This window comes from Oncorhynchus nerka, linkage group LG9b (genome assembly GCF_034236695.1).
Source record: "Oncorhynchus nerka isolate Pitt River linkage group LG9b, Oner_Uvic_2.0, whole genome shotgun sequence".
Taxonomy (NCBI): Eukaryota; Metazoa; Chordata; class Actinopteri; order Salmoniformes; family Salmonidae; genus Oncorhynchus; species Oncorhynchus nerka.
Genome location: NC_088424.1, coordinates 32,974,677 through 32,999,999, shown reverse-complemented (window position 1 = coordinate 32,999,999; position 25,323 = coordinate 32,974,677). Strand labels below are relative to the sequence as shown.

General features: G+C 44.3%; 1 protein-coding gene across 1 annotated transcript; it reads right to left on the bottom strand.

Annotated features, from left to right (window-relative positions):
* Positions 1-541: 541 nt before the first annotated feature.
* Positions 542-24,773, bottom strand: LOC115114675 (matrix metalloproteinase-14-like). Its single transcript, XM_029643110.2, has 10 exons — positions 24,220-24,773; positions 7,122-7,270; positions 6,789-6,911; positions 6,223-6,530; positions 5,600-5,761; positions 5,256-5,422; positions 3,455-3,593; positions 3,162-3,312; positions 2,564-2,679; positions 542-2,412 (listed from the first exon to the last, which is right to left on the bottom strand). The coding sequence occupies exons 1-10, from the start codon at positions 24,316-24,318 to the stop codon at positions 2,036-2,038; spliced, it is 1,791 nt and encodes a 596-aa protein (XP_029498970.1). The 5' UTR covers positions 24,319-24,773; the 3' UTR covers positions 542-2,035.
* Positions 24,774-25,323: the final 550 nt, after the last annotated feature.

Genomic DNA, 25,323 nt, shown 5'->3' with positions numbered 1-25,323 from the left:
CATTTCCGACCCAGTTTCAGGCCTGCCAGTTGCCAAGCACCAGTAAGAGAGTGGAGCTTTTGGGGAGCAATAACCCTGGAGGTAAAGCAAGAGTGAGTATGGGACCAGTTGCCGTACAATCGTAAGGTGGAGTAATATGGAGAGTAGGTAAGCAGTAAGGGTGAATGATTACAATACCAGGGTGATATTGAGCTTCAGTTAGGATTTTACTTGCGTAAGTTGTTTACGAAGTCATTTGTTAAGGAGTGTCTCTGAGTGTATATTCCTGTGTATGTCTGTGACTGACCAATTAGTGCTGAAACAAAAATAAAGAGTACATATTACTATGCATTTTTAAAAAACATTTTATTTAAAGGATTAATGTGAAAAAAACAGACACAATCTTATTCAAATACTTTAAATACAGTAGTTATAATTATTATAATTATAAAAATGAATATCATTATTATTGTTCTAAATACTAGTAAACTTTTGCGTCCCTGAAAAATAAAAACAGCACCATGATTTGAGAACTGTAAACAAGTGGAATGACAAAAAGGAGTCATTTTCATATCTTCTATTTATTGCATTGAGATGGAAAAACAATCAAGTTTCACAAAATAATATCCCCATCCCATTCCCTTTCCCTCAAATCAAATATACATTTAAGGCCACTTTCAAAACGTACTTCCCTGTCCAGCAGGACATTTAATGACAATGTACACAAACACATTCTATACATGGAGAACAAAAAACAATAGTACTAGACATAATAATAATGACAACATCATTGATAATAATAATAATCATAATAATAATCATTATAATAATCATTAAAACACTGCATGACATTAAAGAATATTAAGGACTGTCGTGGAATTATTCTAATCAGAAGGAGAGACTTTTACATTTCTTCAAAACAAGTCAACTTTATTATTGAATTATTGCAGTAATGGAGCTTGTCAACGAGCCCCACGTAGGTGATTCAGCGAGAGCCCAACCAGCAGGACTAAGTCCATCCTTCTGGATGTTCATGACAAATCACAGATGTATAGAATGGGTCACAAGGTTAAGATTCATATGAAAGATACTAATAATTCACAGCAAACAGTATTTGCTGTAAAGAGTGTTCTCATTGTGTAGAAACCAGGGTCTGGCCCCCCAACTCCATAGTAGGTGCCAGGTGCACCTGTTTGTGTCAGGAACTGCAACAATGCTGTTTAAAAAAAATGCTCAACAGTTTCCTGTGTGTATCAAGAATGGTCCTCTACCCAAATGACATCCAGACAAATTGGCACAACTGTGGGAAGCATTGGAGTCAACATGGGCCAGCATCCCTGTGGAACGCTTTCGACACCTTGTAGTCTATTCCCCGACGAATTGAGTCTGTTCTGAGGGCAAAGGGGGGAGGGTGCAACTCAATATTAGGAAGGTGTTCCTAATGTTTGGTAAACTCAGTGTTTATCCCCTCTCTCTCCAGACCGTTCATAGTTCATGTGATATAACTGAGATACTGTATATGAGGCAACACTTAATAGGTGAATGGCTTTGACAGAATCTAGCATCCTCTGCTAACATGGAGCAGAACATCACATGACGCTGGTTGTATTCTTTAACACAATAGGTGCTGGAATGGATGGATGGAGGCACTGCACATAATTATGTTCAAATAAAGCTGAAGGACACAAACACTGACAACATCAACTGAAAAACAAAATTTAAAAAGGCTAAACAAACAGCGATGAGCTGGCGTCAACAACCACAATGAGAGAACAGAAGAGGGGGGAGAAATAGAGGAATAGAGTGGGAGTGAAAGAGCAAAAGGAATCTATTCCATATTTAAGTTGGCCCCAGTAAGGAATATCTAAGCTACAGCTAACACATATATCTTGCTCTGGCTAACCTTCGCTCACAGTCTACAGATCCCTTTGACTTTAGTTCTCTAATTTTTTCCCTCATCTCCACTTGCATTTCCCTGTTTGCTCTTTTCTCTCCTATACAGTCCCTCTCAACTCTTCAACCTCCTTTCGTTCCGTCTCTCTCCCTCTCCTCCCCTCTACACCTTGTCCAGTAGTGAGCGCTGGCAGTACAGGAGACGGCGTGGGGTGCCGTACCTGCGGAAGAACAGCAGTGCCCCCAGAGTGAGGATCACACACGCCAGCAGCATGAGGGGAACCACCACCGCCGCCACCACGCCCGCCCCTCCACCAGATCCTCCCTCCTCCTCGATGATGATCACCTCCGTCTCGTCTCTATCCTCCTTTCTGTCTTCCCGGTCTTGTCCTCCACCCCCTCTCCCTCCGTCGGTCTTGGGGTCCTCCTCTGGACAGCCCATCCAGTCCTTAAGAGCAGACTTGGGGTATCCAGGCTCAACACGAAGCTTCTGGTTGTTGAACTTCCAATACTTATTGGCTTTGTAGAAGTAGGTGTGTCCTGAGAGACAAATACAGTGTGGAGATAAAGATGAACAAAATAAATCCAGAGTTGGAATAACTTTTTTCCTCTAGATTAAAACAGAAAAAATACCAATTGCACGCGTGCATGCACCCACACGCACGTACACAAAAACACACAGGATGGTTACCTTGGTCTCTGCTCATGATGCCAGCTTTAATATTGTCTGGGACGCCCTGCCACACACTGATGGGTTTGGGGTATTCAGGGTCCACAGAGCGTGAGTCCTCATTGTATCGATAGTACCTAACATGGGGAGAGATAGACATGTTTCAGTTCAACGTCAGTTCATCCGCATGTCTCCAAACCTCTGGTCTGTGCTGACCTCACACCTACAGGCCTATTACTCTTCCAAAGATGTGGTTGCTCAGCTGGTGTGCTCTTGGTTATGAGATATAAGTGAGCCACTGAAAGACAAAACCTGCCGGAGACAGACGTTCCGGTTCTCTTAGCTTGGCCTCTTGAGTTCAGCCGGATAACTGATATTCAGTGAGTGAATAGTATCATTGTAGCATTTCTGTGTTTCACATTGCTGGTTTTAGTTCTCCATTTCAAAAGTCAGAACCACTTATTTGGGAAATTTGCTATCATCTTATGGCCAAATAGGGAAATTCATGACAGAGAAATATGTTTTCAACGTTCTTTAGTCTTGTACGCTCCACTCCACTCTGTCATGTAATGTTGACCTAAACAAAGACACAGAGACAATCAGATGCAAAAAGACTGACTTGTGTCCTCTGAAGAAGTATGTCTTGCCGGTGGGGGTGTAGAAGAGAGCAGCGTCTATTTTGTCTTTGGGTAGACCACTTCCAATCTCCTTCAGAGGCTTGGGGTAGCCATCCTCCAGAAGAGACTCCTTGAAAACCCAGTGCCTGTCTCCTACACAGAGTCAGAGAGAGAATCTGAATGAGTGGTTTTCCTCAGTAATGATATCTAATTTAATGGGAATAGTAGACTATGTAAATATTGTGACGAAACCTTAACAGAGGTTGTAATGTTAACAGAGTAAAGTCAAATTTACCTTTGAAAAATACAAAATTGCCATCATCCCTTTCATAAGCAGCATTGATGTTTGACGGCAGGCCCCTCCAGAAATGGCCTATTGGCATTGGGTACCCATCCAGAACCGCGTTGTTACGGACTCTCCAGAACCACTTATCCTGAAGGAGAGAAAGAGACAGGGTTAATACCTCTACAAACTAAATATACATGTACAGTGGGGCAAAAAAGTATTTAGTCAGCCACCAATTGTGCAAGTTATCCCACTTAAAAAGATGAGAGAGGCCTGTAATTTTCATCATAGGTACACTTCAACTATGACAGACAAAATGAGGGAAAAATATCCAGAAAATCACATTGTAGGATTGTTAATTAATTTATTTGCAAATTATGGTGGAAAATAAGTATTTGGTCAATAACAAGTTTATCTCAATACCTTTGTTGGCAATGACAGAGGTCAAACTTTTTCTGTAAGTCTTCACAAGGTTTTCACACACTGTTGCTGGTATTTTGGCCCATTCCTCCATGCAGATCTCCTCTAGAGCAGTGATATTTTGGGGCTGTTGCTGGGCAACACGGACTTTCAATTCCCTCCAAAGATTTTCTATGGGGTTGAGATCTGGAGACTGGCTAGGCCACTCCAGGACCTTGAAATGCTTCTTACGAAGCCACTCCTTCGTTGCCCGGGCGGTGTGTTTGGGATCATTGTCATGCTGAAAGACCCAGCCATGTTTCACCTTCAATGCCCTTGCTGATGGAAGAAAGTTTTCACTCAAAATCTCACGATACATGGCCCCATTCATTCTTTCCTTTACACGGATCAGTCGTCCTGGTCCCTTTGCAGAAAAACAGCCCCAAAGCATAATGTTTCCACCCCCATGCTTCACAGTAGGTATGGTGTTCTTTGGATGCAACTCAGCATTCTTTGTCCTCCAAACACGACGAGTTGAGTTTTTACCAAAAAGTTATATTTTGGCTTTATCTGACCATATGACATTCTCCCAATCTTCTTCTGGATCATCCAAATGCTCTCTAGCAAACTTCAGACGGGCCTGGACATGTACTGGCTTAAGCAGGGAGACACGTCTGGCACCGCAGGATTTGAGTCCCTGGCGGCGTAGTGTGTTACTGATGGTAGGCTTTGTTACTTTGGTCCCAGCCCTCTGCATGTCATTCACTAGGTCCCCCCGTGTGGTTCTGGGATTTTTGCTCACCGTTCTTGTGATCATTTTGACCCCACGGGGTGAGATTTTGCATGGAGCCCCAGATCGAGGGAGATTATCAGTGGTCTTGTATGTCTTCCATTTCCTAATAATTGCTCCCACAGTTGATTTCTTCAAACCAAGCTGCTTACCTATTGCAGATTCAGTCTTCCCAGCCTGGTGCATGTCTACAATTTTGTTTCTGGTGTCCTTTGACAGCTCTTTGGTCTTGGCGATTGTGGAGTTTGGAGTGTGACTGTTTGAGGTTGTGGACAGGTGTCTTTTATACTGATAACAAGTTCAAACAGGTGCCATTAATACAGGTAACGAGTGGAGGACAGAGGAGCCTCTTAAAGAAGAAGTTACAGGTCTGTGAGAGCCAGAAATCTTGCTTGTTTGTAGGTGACCAAATAGTTATTTTCCACCATAATTCCACCATAATTTGCAATGTGATTTTCTGTCATAGTTGAAGTGTACCTATGATGAAAATTACAGGCCTCTCTCATCTTTTTAAGCAGGAGAACTTGCACAATTGGTGGCTGACTAAATACTTTTTTGCCCCACTGTATATACACACAACAACAAAGCTGATTTCAGCTATACATATATGTAATTAAGTACCTTGAACACAAACATTTCTCCTCTGAGGATGGCGATGGTATCAAAGTGTCCCTCACAGATGTCAGGACCAAAGCCAGGGTTGTATGGGGTGTGAGTGGGTTTGGGTGGGTGGTTAGGGGAGCGTGGGTTAGGTGGAGGAGGGCGAGGGCCACCACCTGATCTACCCCCTGCAGGGTAGCGGGAGATGCAATCCAATGTTATCCTTTACTACTATCATTACATAGGCCCTTTTTTTATGATCTGATAAAAATGAACTCTGGGCCCTAGTTACAGCCTAGATACAGTAGAACATCTATCAGTAATGATAATGAATGATAAAGCATTTTCTCTTAGCCTTTGCTCACCATAGATTTGCTGTATTCCCCTGAGGTCATCTTCAGGCAGCTGGAAGTTCTCGGTGTCCATCCACTGGTAGAATGGAGCCATGATGGCAGAGGGGTCGTTGGAGTGCTCCAGGCCAAGAGCATGACCCAGCTCATGTACCGACACCAGGAACACATCATTGCCTAAGACCAACAGAACCATGCCAATACCATAACACAGTATCTGAGAAAGAAGGTACCATGTCATCACCATCACATTAAATTGTCCCATGAAATTCAATCTTGTATAACAATAGCTTAACATGTATAGCAAAAGCACCATTCAAATGTAACTGACTAGAAACATCTAAAGTATTGACACCCTATTACTATGGTTTTAAATAGCAGGCCTCTCTCTCATCATCAAAACTAAAAACAAAAAAAATCTGTAGATCATTCATCTCCCCCACACAAACATGCCCTGGAGATAAGTTCAAAACACAAACACGTTGGGGCCTGTTGATGGTGTGTTTTATGGCCTGCTGCTCACAACTGCCCGGGGAGCATGGTAACTCCCAACAGGTTAAACTGGTTTTCCTGACATCAGGAATCAAACATGAATTCCCGTCATAACGTTCCTCTTCCAAACACTCAAGGTCACTCACCTGACAGATCACTGTTGCCGACCGTCCAGGGCTCTGCAGAGTCAAAGTGAGTGTCTCCCCCTATGCCGTTACCGGGGAAGTAGGCGTGTGCCAAGAAGCCCCCCTCGCCATCGAAGGGACTGGCATCACCATGGAAACCCTCACCGAAGAAGAGCATGATGTCTGCCATGTCCACCACCCTGTCCCGTATGTGACTGTAGGGGATCTCCCTGAAGCGTAGAGGGGTCACATCCTCCCACACCTTGAAGGCCTTCCTGATAGCCTCATTGGTCTCATATTCCCCCACCTTAGGGGTGTAGTTCTGTATACTGAGAGATGGAGAGAGGGGGCACCATTAGAGAGAGAAGAGAACAGTTTGTGAAAGGAGGAAGATGGAGACAGGGGGAATAAGAGAGGAAACGGTGATACACTTTATTTGGTATATTAAGTCACTCGGGAATTTCTGAAAATCTGGTTGAGATGAGGGGAATTTACAGTATGACTTGACATGACTTCACCATATGGGTTGTGGGGGTTATTTTCATTTTTACCCGACACATGCACTTAGAGTTGGAGGGCTAACCTACCAATAGGTGAGATCGGTCTTGTCCCATTTCAGGCCCTGGATTGCATAGCGCTTCTTTCTTAGGTTGCTCTTCAGCACAGTGCCAAACTTGTCTGGAACTCCACAGCGCGGCCGCTTCATCGCCCTGGCAAACACAATTCAGGGACCGGTCACACAATGCCCAGTAGAATCTCTATCTTGGAAACAGGTCATTGATTAATTTAACTTTGAATCAGTGAGTTCACACAGGTAAGATCATGCGTTTTCCTTGCCACATGACCTGACCAGAAGAAACTCTAACAAATAGGGTAATATGGTACTAAACCTGCAACAGTTTAGCATGAAAGGGACTCACTCTAAAGTGTTATTGTCGATAGAGCCGGTGATGGTCAGGCCGTAGAATCTCTGCATGGCTGTGATGGCCGTGGTGATGGAGTAAGGGGAGCGGGCAGCATGTGTCCGCAGGTCACCTGGCGGCAGGTAGCCATATTGCTGCAACCACACCTGAAACATGGAGGTTGTACTGTTACAACATGTCTCAAATGTGTGAAGAATTAATATACTATGAATAAATCAACATCTGTTGAATGTCTTCAAATAAGACAGAGTGGGCTCTGGTGTTGATATACATTTCACAATGACATAAATAACGAATAAGCTCTAATTTAGGTTTTCATATGTTTTGGCTTGCAGGAGAAGCACAATGTCCACAAACAGGTGCTGGTCATTCCAATGGGTAAGTATAAAAGTATTCAAACATCAACACTACTCTTCAGTGACTGTGTCCAGCCAGCCCAGGGCAAAATGGCACCCACAAAGACAGCTCAGATTTCACTAAAGCCCTTGTAGGGAAAATTCAAAATCCTGGTAGACAAAGACTGAACAGTGAAACTAAAAACACTCTGTTGGTAAAATATTTCCACATTGTAAGTTACGAACTATAGTACTCTGGTGTCTTTTTCATTGTGTTTGTGTGTACATGGCAAACATGGTTTCTATTGGACTACAGAGGTATCGTTTTTGATTGAGACCATGCTCCAGATATATGTCATAATTGTTTATGAGATGTTTTATTCCAGTCGGGCCTCTGCAGTAAGTGGTGTCCTTACATCCCTATAGGTCTAGGGTGGCCTCGCTTTCCAGGCTTGTTCTTGTAAGATTACAGTGTCTGGCTGCACTAGAGAAGGTGCCAAATTATTATATATCTGACCTTACTTTCCCCTGGAAACTTATTAAACTCTGGTGCCTCCCTCTCTCTATTTGGAGCAGAACCAGTGGCTGGGTCCCAAACCTCTCCCACACAGTTTCAGCTCTGCTATTTCTCTCCCCCCCAAACAGGAGTTGGAGGTAGTGAAAGCTGATACTTCTCTGATATTCTTTACCGAACACATCCTGACTTGAACATTGTCAATAAGCTAGCACACAGCCAGGAAGTGTTTTTCACAACTCTAAATACAATTTGTTTGATTGTATGTTTGACCTTCAACTATTTAGTTCTTCACAAAAGTAGACTATTCTCTTCAATTGCATTAATGTCAGTCTCTATTGAAACAGCACAGTCAGTCAGTCAGTCATTTTACTGGGAATTTCTCTATGATCCCATCCAAACGTCAAAGTCAAAACGTCTCCCTCCTACCCGTCTCTCTGTCCTCTTCTCTCCCCACTCCTCCTTCCCCTCTCCCTCTCTTTTCTAATATGGAAAACCCAAAGGCCTGAGGGTAAATTATTGTGAACAACCACACCCTGTGCACAGTCAGTACATCGTTACTATAGTGTATGTAACTTCCTGTTAGGTTGGTGTCCATGTTCCAGGAACATAAAGAACATAACAACACTTTTAATGAACTAGTAATGATGCCATTTCAGCTCCTCAGTGGAGGACCAGGCTCCTCAGTGAATTTCATATAAATAAAAATCGTGAAACATTAAACAAGTTCTCATTTTTAGAACAATACAAAATATATTCACATCACCAAATAATTTATTAAAACACACTGTTTTGCAATGAAGGTCTACAGTAGCCTCAGCAACACTCTGTAGGGAAGCAACATGGTATAGCCGGAGGACAGCTAGCTTCCGTCCTCCTCTGGGTACATCGACTTCAATACAAAACCTAGAAAGCTCATGGTTCTCACCACCTTCCATAGACTTATACAGTAATTATGACAACTTGACAAGCTGAAATTCGGCTTGGCCCCTAAGACCCTCAGAAACTTTTACAGATGCACAATTGAGAGCATCCTGTCGGGTTGTATCACTGCCTGATATGGCAACTGCACCGCCTGGTACGGCAGCTGCACCTCCCGCAACCGCAGGGCTCTCCAGAGGGTGGTACGCATCACCGTGGGCACACTGCCTGCCCTCAAGGACAACTACAGCACCCGATGTCAAAGGAAGGCCAAAAAGATCATCAAGGACATCAACCACACGAGCCACGGCCTGTTCGCCCCGCTACCATCCAGAAGGCGAGGTCAGTACAGGTGCATCAAAGCTGATACCAAAAGACTGAAATACAGCTTCTATCTCAAGGCCACCGACTGTTAAATAGCAATCACAAGCCGGCTACCACCTGGCTACTCAACCCTGCACCTTAGAGACTGCTGCCCTATATACATAGAGATGGAATCTCTGGCCACTTTAATAATGGAACACTAGTCACTTTAATAATGTTTACATACGGCTTTACTAATTTCATATGTATATACTGTATTCTACTGTATGCTAGTCAATGCCACTCCGACATTGCTCGTCCTAATATTTATATATTTCTTTATTCCATTATTTTAGATTTGTGTATTATTGTGAATTATTAGATACTACTGCACTGTTGGAGCTAGGACCACAAGCATTTCGCTACCCCGCAATAACATCTGCTAAATACGTGTATGTGACCAATAACATCTGCTAAATACGTGTATGTGACCAATAACATCTGCTAAATACGTGTATGTGACCAATAACATCTGCTAAATACGTGTATGTGACCAATAACATCTGCTAAATATGTGTATGTGACCAATAACATCTGCTAAATACGTGTATGTGACCAATAACATCTGCTAAACACGTGTATGTGACCAATAACATCTGCTAAACACGTGTATGTGACCAATAACATCTGCTAAATACGTGTATGTGACCAATAACATCTGCTAAATACGTGTATGTGACCAATAACATCTGCTAAACACGTGTATGTGACCAATAACATCTGCTAAACACGTGTATGTGACCAATAACATCTGCTAAACACGTGTATGTGACCAATAACATCTGCTAAATACGTGTATGTGACCAATAACATCTGCTAAATACGTGTATGTGACCAATAACATCTGCTAAATACGTGTATGTGACCAATAACATCTGCTAAATACGTGTATGTGACCAATAACATCTGCTAAATATGTGTATGTGACCAATAACATCTGCTAAATATGTCTATGTGACCAATAAAATTGGATTTAAACATCCAGAGGACGTCCTCCAACCTATCAGAGTTCTTGCAGCATGAACTGACATGTTGTCCACCTAATCAAAGGACCAGAGAATTAATCCAGTACTGAAAGCATAAACTACAGCTAGCTAGCACTGCAGTGCATAAAATGTGGACAGTTGTTGACTTAAAGAGAGAGAAAGACAACAGTTGAATAGTTTTGAACAAATGTATTTATTTAAAAATGAAGGAGAGACAAGAGAGAGAGAGATAACTATATTTCAAAGTATATATTTTTTTCAGAGAGAGAGAGAGCTATATTAGGTTGTATTTTTTTAAACATTCACTTAGCTAGCAAATGCAACTAGCTAGTTTAGCTTACTCAAACACCCGGCTCAAACAGAGAGGGATGCTATGTTAGTTAGCGGCCTATGACTATGCAAAACTAGAACTTTTCCAAGTCAGGGTAAGCTTTTGGCTTTATTAATTGATTACGACAGTGGCCCGCTGGTGTAACAGCTAAACTGCATTGACTGAACTGCTTGATTGTAGCGGGTTTACTAACGTGTTAGTTCTAGTAGCTCTAGACTATGACGCTCTAGACTATGACGCTCTAGACTATGACGTCTAGACTATGACGCTCTAGACTATGACGTGACAATTCTGTAGGATGTGTGTAGCGGTCAGCGGTCACAACTTCCGGGTTGGAGCGAGCGGTCGCATCTGCACTCGGTCCGCAGGTAGTATTACATTTCATTACATTTCATTATAGTACAACGGTTTGATTTGTCTAATCTTATCAATTTCTTCTTAGCTAGCTACACAGCCGTCTTTGTATCATAGATAATTGCGTAATTATCGTATTTCGTCGTCCTAACGCAGTCTACACTGCCCTGCAGCTAGCCAGCTAGCTAACGTCCACCGTTAGCTAGTCCACCGTCTACCGATTAGCAGCACAACTATTACACTCAACTGAACGACTTGATTAGTGTAGTGTTAGCTAGCTGCATAGTTGTCTTTGCTGTCTTCGTACCCAAGATAATTGTGTAGTTTAGAGTGTGTAGTTTTATGTCGTCCTTAACATAGGAGACTCTGCTAGCTAGCCAACAGCTAGCCAACGTCTACCGAACAGAACTTCTGCACTCAACAATCCGGTCGCATTTCGCTTCGCTCCACAGGTAGTATCACATTTTTCATTTCATTTCATTACAGTACAACGGCTTGATTTGTTTGATCGTAGCTAGCTACATAGCTAGCTACACAGCCGTCTTTGTATCAAAGATAATTGTGTAGCCTAGAGCGATTTCCTAGGTTAGTTAGCCAGCTATTGTCGTTCTTTTAACGCAACGTAACGTAATCAACACTGCTAGCTAGCCAGCTAGCCCCGAATAGCAGCACAGTAGAAACTATTACACTCAACGGAACGACTTGATTAGTGTAGTGTCAACAACGCAGCCAATGCCAACTAGCCTACTTAGTCAACAACGCAGCCTCTGCCAGCTAGCCTACTTCAGCAGTACTGTATCATTTTAATCATTTTAGTCAATAAGATTCTTGCTACGTAAGCTTAACTCTCTGAACACTCGTGACGTGTAGTCCACTTGTCATTCCAATCTCCTTTGCATTAGCGTAGCCTCTTGTGTAGCCTGTCAACTATGTGTCTGTCTATCCCTGTTCTCTCCTCTCTGCACAGACCATACAAACGCTCCACACCGCGTGGCCGCGGCCACCTAATCTGGTGGTCCCAGCGCGCACGACCCACGTGGAGTTCCAGGTCTCCGGTAGCCTCTGGAACTGCCGATCTGCGGCCAACAAGGCAGAGTTCATCTCCGCCTATGTCTCCCTCCAGTCCCTCGACTTCTTGGCACTGACGGAAACATGGATCACCACAGACAACACTGCTACTCCTACTGCTCTCTCTTCGTCTGCCCACGTGTTCTCGCACACCCCGAGAGCTTCTGGTCAGCGGGGTGGTGGCACCGGGATCCTCATCTCTCCCAAGTGGTCATTCTCTCTTTCTCCCCTTACCCATCTGTCTATCGCCTCCTTTGAATTCCATGCTGTCACAGTTACCAGCCCTTTCAAGCTTAACATCCTTATCATTTATCGCCCTCCAGGTTCCCTCGGAGAGTTCATCAATGAGCTTGATGCCTTGATAAGCTCCTTTCCTGAGGACGGCTCACCTCTCACAGTTCTGGGCGACTTTAACCTCCCCACGCCTACCTTTGACTCATTCCTCTCTGCCTCCTTCTTTCCACTCCTCTCCTCTTTTGACCTCACCCTCTCACCTTCCCCCTACTCACAAGGCAGGAAATACGCTCGACCTCATCTTTACTAGATGCTGTTCTTCCACTAACCTCGTTGCAACTCCCCTCCAAGTCTCCGACCACTACCTTGTATCCTTTTCCCTCTCGCTCTCATCCAACACTTCCCACACTGCCCCTACTCGGATGGTATCGCGCCGTCCCAACCTTCGCTCTCTCTCCCCCCGCTACTCTCTCCTCTTCCATCCTATCATCTCTTCCCTCTGCTCAAACCTTCTCCAACCTATCTCCTGATTCTGCCTCCTCAACCCTCCTCTCCTCCCTTTCTGCATCCTTTGACTCTCTATGTCCCCTATCCTCCAGGCCGGCTCGGTCCTCCCCTCCCGCTCCGTGGCTCGACGACTCATTGCGAGCTCACAGAACAGGGCTCCGGGCAGCCGAGCGGAAATGGAGGAAAACTCGCCTCCCTGCGGACCTGACATCCTTTCACTCCCTCCTCTCTACATTTTCCTCTTCTCTCTCTGCTGCTAAAGCCACTTTCTACCACTCTAAATTCCAAGCATCTGCCTCTAACCCTAGGAAGCTCTTTGCAACCTTCTCCTCCCTCCTGAATCCTCCTCCCCCCCCCCCTCCTCCTCTCTGCAGATGACTTCGTCAACCATTTTGAAAAGAAGGTCGACGACATCCGATCCTCGTTTGCTAAGTCAAACGACACCGCTGGTTCTGCTCACACTGCCCTACCCTGTGCTCTGACCTCTTTCTCCCCTCTCTCTCCAGATGAAATCTCGCGTCTTGTGGCGGCCGGCCGCCCTACAACCTGCCCGCTTGACCCTATCCCCTCCTCTCTTCTCCAGACCATTTCCGGAGACCTCCTCCCTTACCTCACCTCGCTCATCAACTCATCCCTGACCGCTGGCTACGTCCCTTCCGTCTTCAAGAGAGCGAGAGTTGCACCCCTTCTGAAAAAACCTACACTCGATCCCTCCGATGTCAACAACTACAGACCAGTATCCCTTCTTTCTTTTCTCTCCAAAACTCTTGAACGTGCCGTCCTTGGCCAGCTCTCCCGCTATCTCTCTCAGAATGACCTTCTTGATCCAAATCAGTCAGGTTTCAAGACTAGTCATTCAACTGAGACTGCTCTTCTCTGTATCACGGAGCGCTCCGCACTGCTAAAGCTAACTCTCTCTCCTCTGCTCTCATCCTTCTAGACCTATCGGCTGCCTTCGATACTGTGAACCATCAGATCCTCCTCTCCACCCTCTCCGAGTTGGGCATCTCCGACGCGGCCCACGCTTGGATTGCGTCCTACCTGACAGGTCGCTCCTACCAGGTGGCGTGGCGAGAATCCGTCTCCACACCACGTGCTCTCACCACTGGTGTCCCCCAGGGCTCTGTTCTAGGCCCTCTCCTATTCTCGCTATACACCAAGTCACTTGGCTCTGTCATAACCTCACATGGTCTCTCCTATCATTGCTATGCAGACGACACACAATTAATCTTCTCCTTTCCCCCTTCTGATGACCAGGTGGCGAATCGCATCTCTGCATGTCTGGCAGACATATCCGTGTGGATGACGGATCACCACCTCAAGCTGAACCTCGGCAAGACGGAGCTGCTCTTCCTCCCGGGGAAGGACTGCCCGTTCCATGATCTCGCCATCACGGTTGACAACTCCATTGTGTCCTCCTCCCAGAGCGCTAAGAACCTTGGCGTGATCCTGGACAACACCCTGTCGTTCTCAACTAACATCAAGGCGGTGGCCCGTTCCTGTAGGTTCATGCTCTACAACATCCGCAGAGTACGACCCTGCCTCACACAGGAAGCGGCGCAGGTCCTAATCCAGGCACTTGTCATCTCCCGTCTGGATTACTGCAACTCGCTGTTGGCTGGGCTCCCTGCCTGTGCCATTAAACCCCTACAACTCATCCAGAACGCCGCAGCCCGTCTGGTGTTCAACCTTCCCAAGTTCTCTCACGTCACCCCGCTCCTCCGCTCCCTCCACTGGCTTCCAGTTGAAGCTCGCATCCGCTACAAGACCATGGTGCTTGCCTACGGAGCTGTGAGGGGAACGGCACCTCAGTACCTCCAGGCTCTGATCAGGCCCTACACCCAAACAAGGGCACTGCGTTCATCCACCTCTGGCCTGCTCGCCTCCCTACCACTGAGGAAGTACAGTTCCCGCTCAGCCCAGTCAAAACTGTTCGCTGCTCTGGCCCCCCAATGGTGGAACAAACTCCCTCACGACGCCAGGACAGCGGAGTCAATCACCACCTTCCGGAGACACCTGAAACCCCACCTCTTTAAGGAATACCTAGGATAGGATAAAGTAATCCCTCTCACCCCCCCTCCCCCTGAAAAGATTTAGATGCACTACTGTTCCACTGGAGGTCATAAGGTGAATGCACCAATTTGTAAGTCGCTCTGGATAAGAGCGTCTGCTAAATGACTTAAATGTAATGTAAATGTAAATGTTTGGCTCGGAAAGGTTTTCTCGCCTGGTCACAGACAGCTGATGTGTTCTGCACTGAAGTCCACAAGCAAAGGAAAAAGGGGAGAGGAGGAGCGCACATAGATAGTTGCGAGAAGGAATTATATATACAACGAGCAAAGTGATCATGCTGTGTGATCAGGGGTGTATTAATTCCGCTAATTCTGTTGAAAAACGTTTTCTTAAACAGAAGCAAACAGAACAAAACAGGGATAAATATACCAGAATTTCTCATTTGCAACTGTTGGACTAATGATTACACCCTAGATCAGCTAGATGCAGGCAAGAGTGTGCAAGGTGGTATTGAATGTGTCAATATCTGTCATATTGATTACTCAAAATTCTCTAGACACGTAGGCGTGCTTGGAATGGAGGGGACTAATCTCTCTCTGGGAGACCCTGCTCTCTGTGTTAAGACTTAATATGTGAAAGAGGTCTTTCATCATGAAAAAGAGGGATGGTGAAGCGTGTAATTAATGGATTATGATAATAGAAATATAATGGAGGTGTGAGGACATGTCTTAGAGGAATAGTTTGTTTCAGGACAAGATTCAATTCTATGCTTGACATAAGGCCACAGCTGCTCTTTCTGAGGCCACTATACCTTTCATTCTAGTCTTCTATCTAGGTCTTTCATAGTGTGTGTTGTTGTTAAACTGTATTTAAAATGGATGTATGAGCGAGAGAGCCATTGATCAACACTGAATACTTGTTTCAATGATAAGCCTAGTGAGGCCCACTCCTCCCATCCATGGTCCCATTGGTGGGTCCACAAAGAACAGTCTTTAATTAAGGGTATACTACTCCTAACTCTTGTAGTTTTGATCACTGAAGCCTAGAGAGTGAGTGGGCAGTGGGCAGTTATAGTGGTCCCTTTATTTGCTTTAGTTAGTTGAGTGAGTAAGACCTAGTATATAGACATTTTCCATGAACAAAGTAATAAATTAATAGCCCTAGGCTTTTTAGAGGCAAGGATATGACTTCCCTGACCTTAAAAAGACTTACATGAAATTTGGCTCGGTTCTCCAGATTACTGATCCACTTAATGTGTCACAATGACTACCAACAAACACAACAACAGAGCATGAGAAAGAAGCCCCATAGCTTATAGCTAGATACACAATGATCTGGCCCATACAAGACACTTGGCTTAGGAGCCACAGCACACAGTATTACAAATCACAACACACACATACACTACATGGTCAAAATATGTGGATACCCCTTCAAATTTGTGGATTCGGCTATTTCAGCCACACCCATTGCTGACAGGTGTATAAAATCTAGCACACAGCCATGCAATCTCCATAGACAAACATTGGCAGTAGAATGGCCTTACTGAAGAGCTCAGTGATTTTTTTACGTGGCACCGTCATAGGATGCCACCTTTACAACAAGTCAGTTTGTCAAATTTCTGCCCTGCCTAGAGCAGCCCCAATCAACTGTAAGTGCTGTTATTGTGAAGTGCAAACATCTAGGAGCAACAAGTGCTCAGCTGCGAAGTGGTAAGCCACACAAGCTCACAGAACGAGACTGCCGAGTGCTGAAGTGCGTAGAGCGTAAAAAAATAGTCTGTCCTCAGTTACAACACTCACTACCGATTTCCAAACTGCCTCTGGAAGCAACGTTAGCACAATAACTGTTTGTCGGGAGCTTCATGAAATGTGTTTCCATGATCGAGCAGCCTAAGATCACCATGCGCAATGCCAAGCATCGGCTGAAGTGGTATAAAGCTCGTCACATTGGACTCTGGAGCAGTGGAAACACGTTCTCTGGAGTGATGAATCACGCTTCACCATCTGGCAATCTGACAGACGAATCTGGGTTTGGCGGTTGCCAGGAGAACGCTACCTGCCCCAACTGTAAGTTTGGTGGAGGAGGAATAATGGTCTGGGGGTGTTTTTCATGGTTCGAGCTACACCACTTAGTTCCAGTGAAGGGAGATCTTAACGATACAGCATACAATGACATTCTAGCCCTGACCCGAACCCCATCGAACACCTTTGGGATGAATTGGAACGCCGACTGCAAGCCAGACCATCGCCATATTAATGCCCATGATTTTGTAATGAGATGTTCGACGAGCAGGTGTCCACATACTTTTGGTCATGTAGTGTATATCATAAGAATCAATAAACATAAATGTGTCTGGGTGGTGTTACAACATTATCGTCATAAATATTCTATGTGGCTATTACTGATAAACCTCCCTGACCTCTGACGCGTCTCTACATGCACATAGTGTGTATGGGATTCCAGCTGTCTATGCAAACAGTCCTCTAGCCAGCATCAACAAGACTGAGCAAAAGTAGCAGCTCAGTTAATAGAGCATGGCACTTGTAACGTCAGCGGTAGTGGTTTCAATTCACACCCCCAATATGTAAAATGACTGTAAGTTCCTTACGATAAAATTGTCTGCTAAATGGCATATATTGTTATGTATATATACAGTATATACACGACTCCATTTTGTTGATCCCTGCCTACAGGCAGAAACTTAAACAAGAGGCTCCCACGCTGAGGTCTGTCCAACGCTGGTCAGACCAAGCTGACTCCACACTCCAAGACTGCTTCCATCACGTGGACTGGGACATGTTTCGTATTGCGTCAGATGAAAATATTGACGAATACGCTGATTCGGTGTGCGAGTTCATTAGAACGTGCGTCGAAGATGTCGTTCCCATAGCAACGATAAAAACATTCCCAAACCAGAAACCGTGGATTGATGGCAGCATTCGCGTGAAACTGAAAGCGCGAACCACTGCTTTTAATCAGGGCAAGGTGTCTGGTAACATGTCCGAATATAAACAATGCAGCTATTCCCTCCGCAAGGCTATTAAACAAGCTAAGCGTCAGTACAGGGACAAAGTGGAATCTCAATTCAATGGCTCAGACACAAGAGGCATGTGGCAGGGTCTACAGTCAATCACGGACTACAAGAAGAAACCCAGCCCAGTCACGGACCAGGATGTCTTGCTCCCAGGCAGACTAAATAACTTTTTTGCCCGCTTTGAGGACAATACAGTGCCACTGACACGGCCTGCAACGAAAACATGCGGTCTCTCCTTCACTGCAGCCGAGGTGAGTAAGACATTTAAACGTGTTAACCCTCGCAAGGCTGCAGGCCCAGACGGCATCCCCAGCCGCGCCCTCAGAGCATGCGCAGACCAGCTGGCCGGTGTGTTTACGGACATATTCAATCAATCCCTATACCAGTCTGCTGTTCCCACATGCTTCAAGAGGGCCACCATTGTTCCTGTTCCCAAGAAAGCTAAGGTAACTGAGCTAAACGACTACCGCCCGTAGCACTCACTTCCGTCATCATGAAGTGCTTTGAGAGACTAGTCAAGGACCATATCACCTCCACCCTACCTGACACCCTAGACCCACTCCAATTTGCTTACCGCCCAAATAGGTCCACAGACGATGCAATCTCAACCACACTGCACACTGCCCTAACCCACCTGGACAAGAGGAATACCTATGTGAGAATGCTGTTCATCGACTACAGCTCGGCATTCAACACCATAGTACCCTCCAAGCTCGTCATCAAGCTCGAGACCCTGGGTCTCGACCCCGCCCTGTGCAACTGGGTACTGGACTTCCTGACGGGCCGCCCCCAGGTGGTGAGGGTAGGCAACAACATCTCCTCCCCGCTGATCCTCAACACGGGGCCCCACAAGGGTGCGTTCTGAGCCCTCTCCTGTACTCCCTGTTCACCCACGACTGCGTGGCCACGCACGCCTCCAACTCAATCATCAAGTTTGCGGACGACACAACAGTGGTAGGCTTGATTACCAACAACGACGAGACGGCCTACAGGGAGGAGGTGAGGGCCCTCGGAGTGTGGTGTCAGGAAAATAACCTCACACTCAACGTCAACAAAACTAAGGAGATGATTGTGGACTTCAGGAAACAGCAGAGGGAACACCCCCTATCCACATCGATGGAACAGTAGTGGAGAGGGTAGCAAGTTTTAAGTTCCTCGGCATACACATCACAGACAAACTGAATTGGTCCACTCACACTGACAGCGTCGTGAAGAAGGCGCAGCAGCGCCTCTTCAACCTCAGGAGGCTGAAGAAATTCGGCTTGTCACCAAAAGCACTCACGAACTTCTACAGATGCACAATCGAGAGCATCCTGGCGGGCTGTATCACCGCCTGGTACGGCAACTGCTCCGCCCTCAACCGTAAGGCTCTCCAGAGGGTAGTGAGGTCTGCACAACGCATCACCGGGGCAAACTACCTGCCCTCCAGGACACCTACACCACCCGATGTTACAGGAAGGCCATAAAGATCATCAAGGACATCAACCACCCGAACCACTGCCTGTTCACCCCGCTATCATCCAGAAGGCGAGGTCAGTACAGGTGCATCAAAGCTGGGACTGAGAGACTGAAAAACAGCTTCTATCTCAAGGCTATCAGACTGTTAAACAGCCACCATTGAGTGGCTGCTGCCAACACACTGTCATTGACACTGACCCAACTCCAGCCACTTTAATAATGGGAATTGATGGGAAATGATGTAAATATATCACTAGCCACTTTAAACAATGCTACCTTATATAATGTTACTTACCCTACATTATTCATCTCATATGCATACGTATATACTGTACTCTACATCATCGACTGCATCCTTATGTAATACATGTATCACTAGCCACTTTAACTATGCCACTTTGTTTACTTTGTCTACATACTCATCTCATATGTATATACTGTACTCGATACCATCTACTGTATGCTGCTCTGTACCATCACTCACTCATATATCCTTATGTACATATTCTTTATCCCCTTACACTGTGTATAAGACAGTAGTTTTAGAATTGTTAGTTAGATTACTTGTTGGTTATCACTGCATTGTCGGAACTAGAAGCACAAGCATTTCGCTACACTCGCATTAACATCTGCTAACCATGTGTATGTGACAAATAAAATTTGATTTGATTTGATTTGATTTGAGTTGAAGTCAGAAGTTTACAAACACTAAAGTTGGAGTCATTAAAACTCGTTTTTCAACCACTCCAAAAATGTATTGTAAACTAACTATAGTTTTGGCAAGTCAGTTAGGACATATACTTTGTTCATGACACAAGTAATTTTTTAAACAATTGTTTACAGACAGATTATTTCACTTATAATTCACTGTATCACAATTCCAGTGGGTCAGAAGTTTACATACACTAAGTTGACTGTGCCTTTAAACAGCTTGGAAAATTCAGAAAATTATGTCATGGCTTAGAAGCTTCTGATAGGCTAATTGACATCATTTGAGTCAATTAGAGGTGAACCTGTGGATGTATTCCAAGGCTTACCTTCAAACTCAGGGCCTCCTTGCTTGACATCATGGGAAAATCAAAAGATATCAGCCAAGACCTCAGAAAATAAATTGCAGACCTCCACAAGTCTGGTTCATCCTTGGGAGCAATTTCCAAACGCCTGAAGGTACCACTCTCATCTGTACATACAATAGTGCGCAAGTATATAAAGTAATGAGAAGGATAAAGTAATCCTTCTCACCCCCCCCCCCCCCCCCCCCCCCCTTAAAAGACCTAGATGCACTATTGTAACGTGGCTGTTCCACTGGATGTCATAAGGTGAAAGCACCAATTTGTAAGTCGCTCTGGATAAGAGCGTCTGCTAAATGACTTAAATGTAAATGTAAATGTAATGTAAATGTATAAACACCATAGGACCACGCAGCCGTCATACCGCTCAGGAAGGAGACGCGTTGTGTCTCCTAGAGATGAACTTACTTTGGTGCGAAAAGTGCAAATCAATCCCAGAACAACAGCAAAGGACCTTGTTAAGATGCTGGAGGAAACAGGTACAAAAGTATCTATATCCACAGTAAAACCAGTCCTACCAGTCCATAACCTGAAAGGCCACTCAGCAAGGAAGAAGCCACTGCTCTAAAACCACCATAAAAAAGCCAGACTACAGATTGCAACTGCACATGGGAACAAAGATCATATTTTTGGGAGAAATGTCCTCTGACCATCGTTATGTTTGGAGGAAAAAGGGGGATGCTTGCAAGCCCAAGAACACCATCCCAACCGTGAAGCACGGGGGTGGCTGCATCATGTTGTGGGGGTGATTTGCTACAGGAGGGACTGGTGCACTTTACAAAATAGATGACATCATGAGGTAGGAAAATTATGTGGATATATTGAAGCAACATCTCAAGACATCAGTCAGGAAGTTAAAAGCTCGGTCGCAAATGGGTCTTCCAAATGGACCCCAAGCATACTTCCAAGGTTGTGGCAAAATGGCTTAAGGACAACAAAGTCAAGGTATTGGAGTGGCCATCACAAAGCCCTGACCTCAATCATATAGAAAATTTGTGGGCAGAACTGAAAAAGTGTGTGCGAGCAAGGATGCCTACAAACCTGACTCAGTTACACCAGCTCTGTCAGGAGGAATGGGCCAAAATTCACCCAACTTATTGTGGGAAGCTTGTGGAAGGCTACACAAAACGTTTGACTCAAGTTAAACCACTTAAAGGCAATGCTACCAAATACTAATTGAGTGTATGTACACTTCTGACCCACTGGGAATGTGATGAAATAAAGAAAAGCTGAAATAAATCATTCTCTATACAATTATTCTGACATTTCACATTCTTAAAATAAAGTGGTGATCCTAACTGACCTAAGACAGGGAATTTTTTATGAGGATTACATTTCAGGAACTGTGAAAAACTGAGTTTAAATGTATTTGGCTAAATTGTATCGAAACTTCCGACTTCAACTGTATAAGAAGTAACATTTTTAAAACATCCCACTGATGCCAAAGTAATTTGAGCATTAGCCAATTTGTCTGCATATCTTAATAAAAGAGAATCCTCTTCTCAAAAGCAAAAACAAGAAGGTCAGTCTAATATACTTAATTACGTTATCATTATGAGAAGGTTATAACTAAGACCCTGAGTATTTCCTGGTCAGGTTGTGTGGTCAGGAAACTGGGATGTAGAGTCGTTGCCATGTTACTACCCAGCAGTGCTGCTTGCAGATGTCTACTAAGTGTATGTGGCCTATGAGTAACATCCTGTCACACTGTGTATTGCCTAATTACATCATTCATAAACCTAAACCACTTTGTTCCCAAATTGCATCATCACAATGACTTATTTTCGGTTCCTTTTCATGTGGGTAGTACCCCTTCCCTCTTTTTCTCTCTCTCCTTCCTTTGGCATTTAGTCATCTCCCACTCATTCACATTTCCTTGAGACTGGTTCCCTCTTTGTACTGACTAACACTCCTCCCTTTCTCCCCCTCCCCCCTCCATCTCTGTGTCAGTCACTGTATGTGTTGTCATGGTCAAGCTGCAGTGAGACTAATTCAAGAAAAGAGGAAATCCCATGCCCACTTCCTATCTCTCCCTGAGGCCACAGGATATGACACACCTGCCTACCTTCCATGACTGGTACTATGGTCTTCACACAGCTGCTTTGAGCCCAGTCCAACGGACTATTAAACAGAACTGCTGGTCTTAAACAGAACTACCGTTCATTTAGGGTATTATCACTCTCTCAATACCTAATGTGTAAGCTAGTGAGTGTTCTGGTGCAAAATGATGGCCAAGCATTGTAAGAGTCTGTTTGAGGGACTCATTTTACCAGTAGTATTATGTGGTTTGTTGGTGATTTACCCCAAAGCATGTAAAGGAGAAGCAGCAAAAAGCAATCTGTCTAAATGACAAACAAACACTATCAGTGCTTCAGTTCCCTCACCTAGTAGCCTGCTTTCTGCTAAATTGGCAGTCTAATCTAGGTCAATGTAGTTCAATTATTCTTTACATTTGCACAGCTGGAAATACAATCCAGGCACCTACATTACGCTAAGATTACAGTTAATGCGCCAGCAGTCAGATTAAAAACATCAAAAGGGCAGTGATGAAGTCAGAGCTTCCTGGGACATGATCTAGCTGACTGCATTGTCCTAAATGGCAGAGGGTGGGGTGCATAAGGGTTTAACATCATGGTAACTTCCTGTCGTCGAAACAGGCGAGTCCTCCTCCACTGCTGAACACCAGACTATCATATCCTCAGAGGCAGCCCTTAAAACTCCCCTCCCCCAGTTCAACCCTAACTCAGGACAGATGTCAATAATTATCTCTGCATCTCTTTGAACTTGGATTCTATACTGCAACTATAGCGCAACTCTAAATCCCCTCTCCTTTCAGAAAGTGCCTCTGTACCTGACCACAATACAGAGACCATGGTATTTCTCCCATTTGCCGCCTTCTTGTCTTTTTCTTTTCTCATCTCATCTTATTTTGCAGCCTCAGAATTCCTGTTGTCATGCAAGCCATCACCATTGTGGCCTGCTTCCTTTGGCTGAGGTCAGATCAATTCCACATCCACCCAGTTTTACTGTAAACTGTAATCTTGGATATCCTCGACCGCACTCAAAGATTGCGGAAGTAAACCATATATTACTATTATTATTATTAAGCTTTTGAAATTGTACAATCATGAAAGGGATACTATTATATTCTGATGTATCTCCTTGCCTACCATACGTATACATAGGTGGCTGGTGTTTGTGGGACAAGAGGCGTAACAATAAACATGTCAGACAAGTTATTTCCAAAGAATTCTTCCCAGAACAGTTCAAATGGAATTATATTTGTCAAATGTTTGATGTATCTGAAACCAAGTAAATAAGAACACAATATTTGTCTTTACCTACACCACCCAAGGCTAAAGAGAACCATTTTAATATTCTAAATTATATTTATCTCTACATTTTTATGATTGAATTTCAATGTAGTTGGTAATGACTGTACATTTTGTGTAAATTACATTGGAAGTAAAGCCGTCCCGCTAGGTTATGAATATGTGTACAACTTCGATCGGAAGTGACTTTTTCGTAACAGGCGAGGATAATTTAGGCAGCAGGTTAGGATAATTAGATAAAGTTTAGGAAAAGGTTTAAGGTTAGCTAAAATGCTACCCTAACCTACTACGAAAAGTATCTTCCGGTCGTAGCTGCACTCGATATAGTCACAGGCGTAGTTTTACCTACAGTTTGGCATCCCAGATTTGGGAAATTATTTCCACTTTTTTAACAGTAGGGACTATTGCTTTATAACAGATTAAATCATCATAATGCAAATTGTTTAAATAATGCATATTTGTTGCATATATTTAATAATAATAACTTTTGTCCAAAGTGACAGTCATACATGCATGCATACATTTTCAATAAGGCAACATCTCCCGTTGTTATTTGTTCTTTGACCACTCACCTCGTGTTTTATATCTTGTGGTGCCGCTCCTTGTGCGCTCGGGTCCCATGCCAACACAAGAAACAGCAGTTGGGCAAACGCCTCTATCCAGAGTGCCATTCCACGACACCCGTCCAAAAAGACCCTGTTTTGCCCTCTATGACTTTTGCCTGATTCTTCAAGTAGGTATTTGTCAACAAATTTCAAGAGCCTACTAGACTACACATATAGGAAAAATGCTTCCAAATGCAAAATAAGGTGTCAAAAATATTATTATCACTTGCATCCTATGTCGAAAATATACATATTCAACGTAGCTTGCTTCTAAAGATTAACTTAATTAAAGAAAGAGGTGCGACGGGTTGCATCAATGATTTGGCATCCCAACGTTTTAACGCTCAATTTCCACTCTAACTATAATCGACCTACTTGTTTATCTTTGTCCGCAGTACTCAACGTTTTATCTAGTTCTTTGCATCTCTCCCAAACTTGCCCTTGTGATATGTTGTTGATTCCTCTCTCACACAGCTACAGATGTGGTAGTTTGAGAGTCCCTCTCGAGGCCTTTGCTGGAAACTACTAAAACCTCCCACTTTAACATGGGGCTTTCCCTTCTGCCTTGGCATGAATGGGCACGGTTAATTTAGTTGATGACCTTCGCAGAGATGTTGGGCAAAAGGTGCCCAGTCAGCCTCTGTAGGCCAGTGGCTGTCGGTAACTTCTAAGATAAGGGAGGACGATTTTTATGAACATGGCTTATTTCTATTACAGCATATTGGATGACTGTCATTCATATTCCATTCACCCAGCTCAATGTAACATCGATAGGTTTGGGCTACTACATGATACTCAAATTTTCCCTACACCCATCATGAGGTTGCTACATCCTATCCTATGAATGAAAGTATACAACATAGATGCACAGGTCCAGAGGAAAATTAGGTGACAGACAGTGACACATTCAATACCACCTTGCAATCTCCTGCCTTCATCTAGCTGATCAAGGGTGTAATCATTAGTCTAACAGTTGCAAACAAGAGTTTCTATTGGACAAATTCAGGTATGTTTATCCCAATTTCGTTCCGTTTTCTTCTGTTTAAGAAATGTTTTTCAACAGAATCGTCA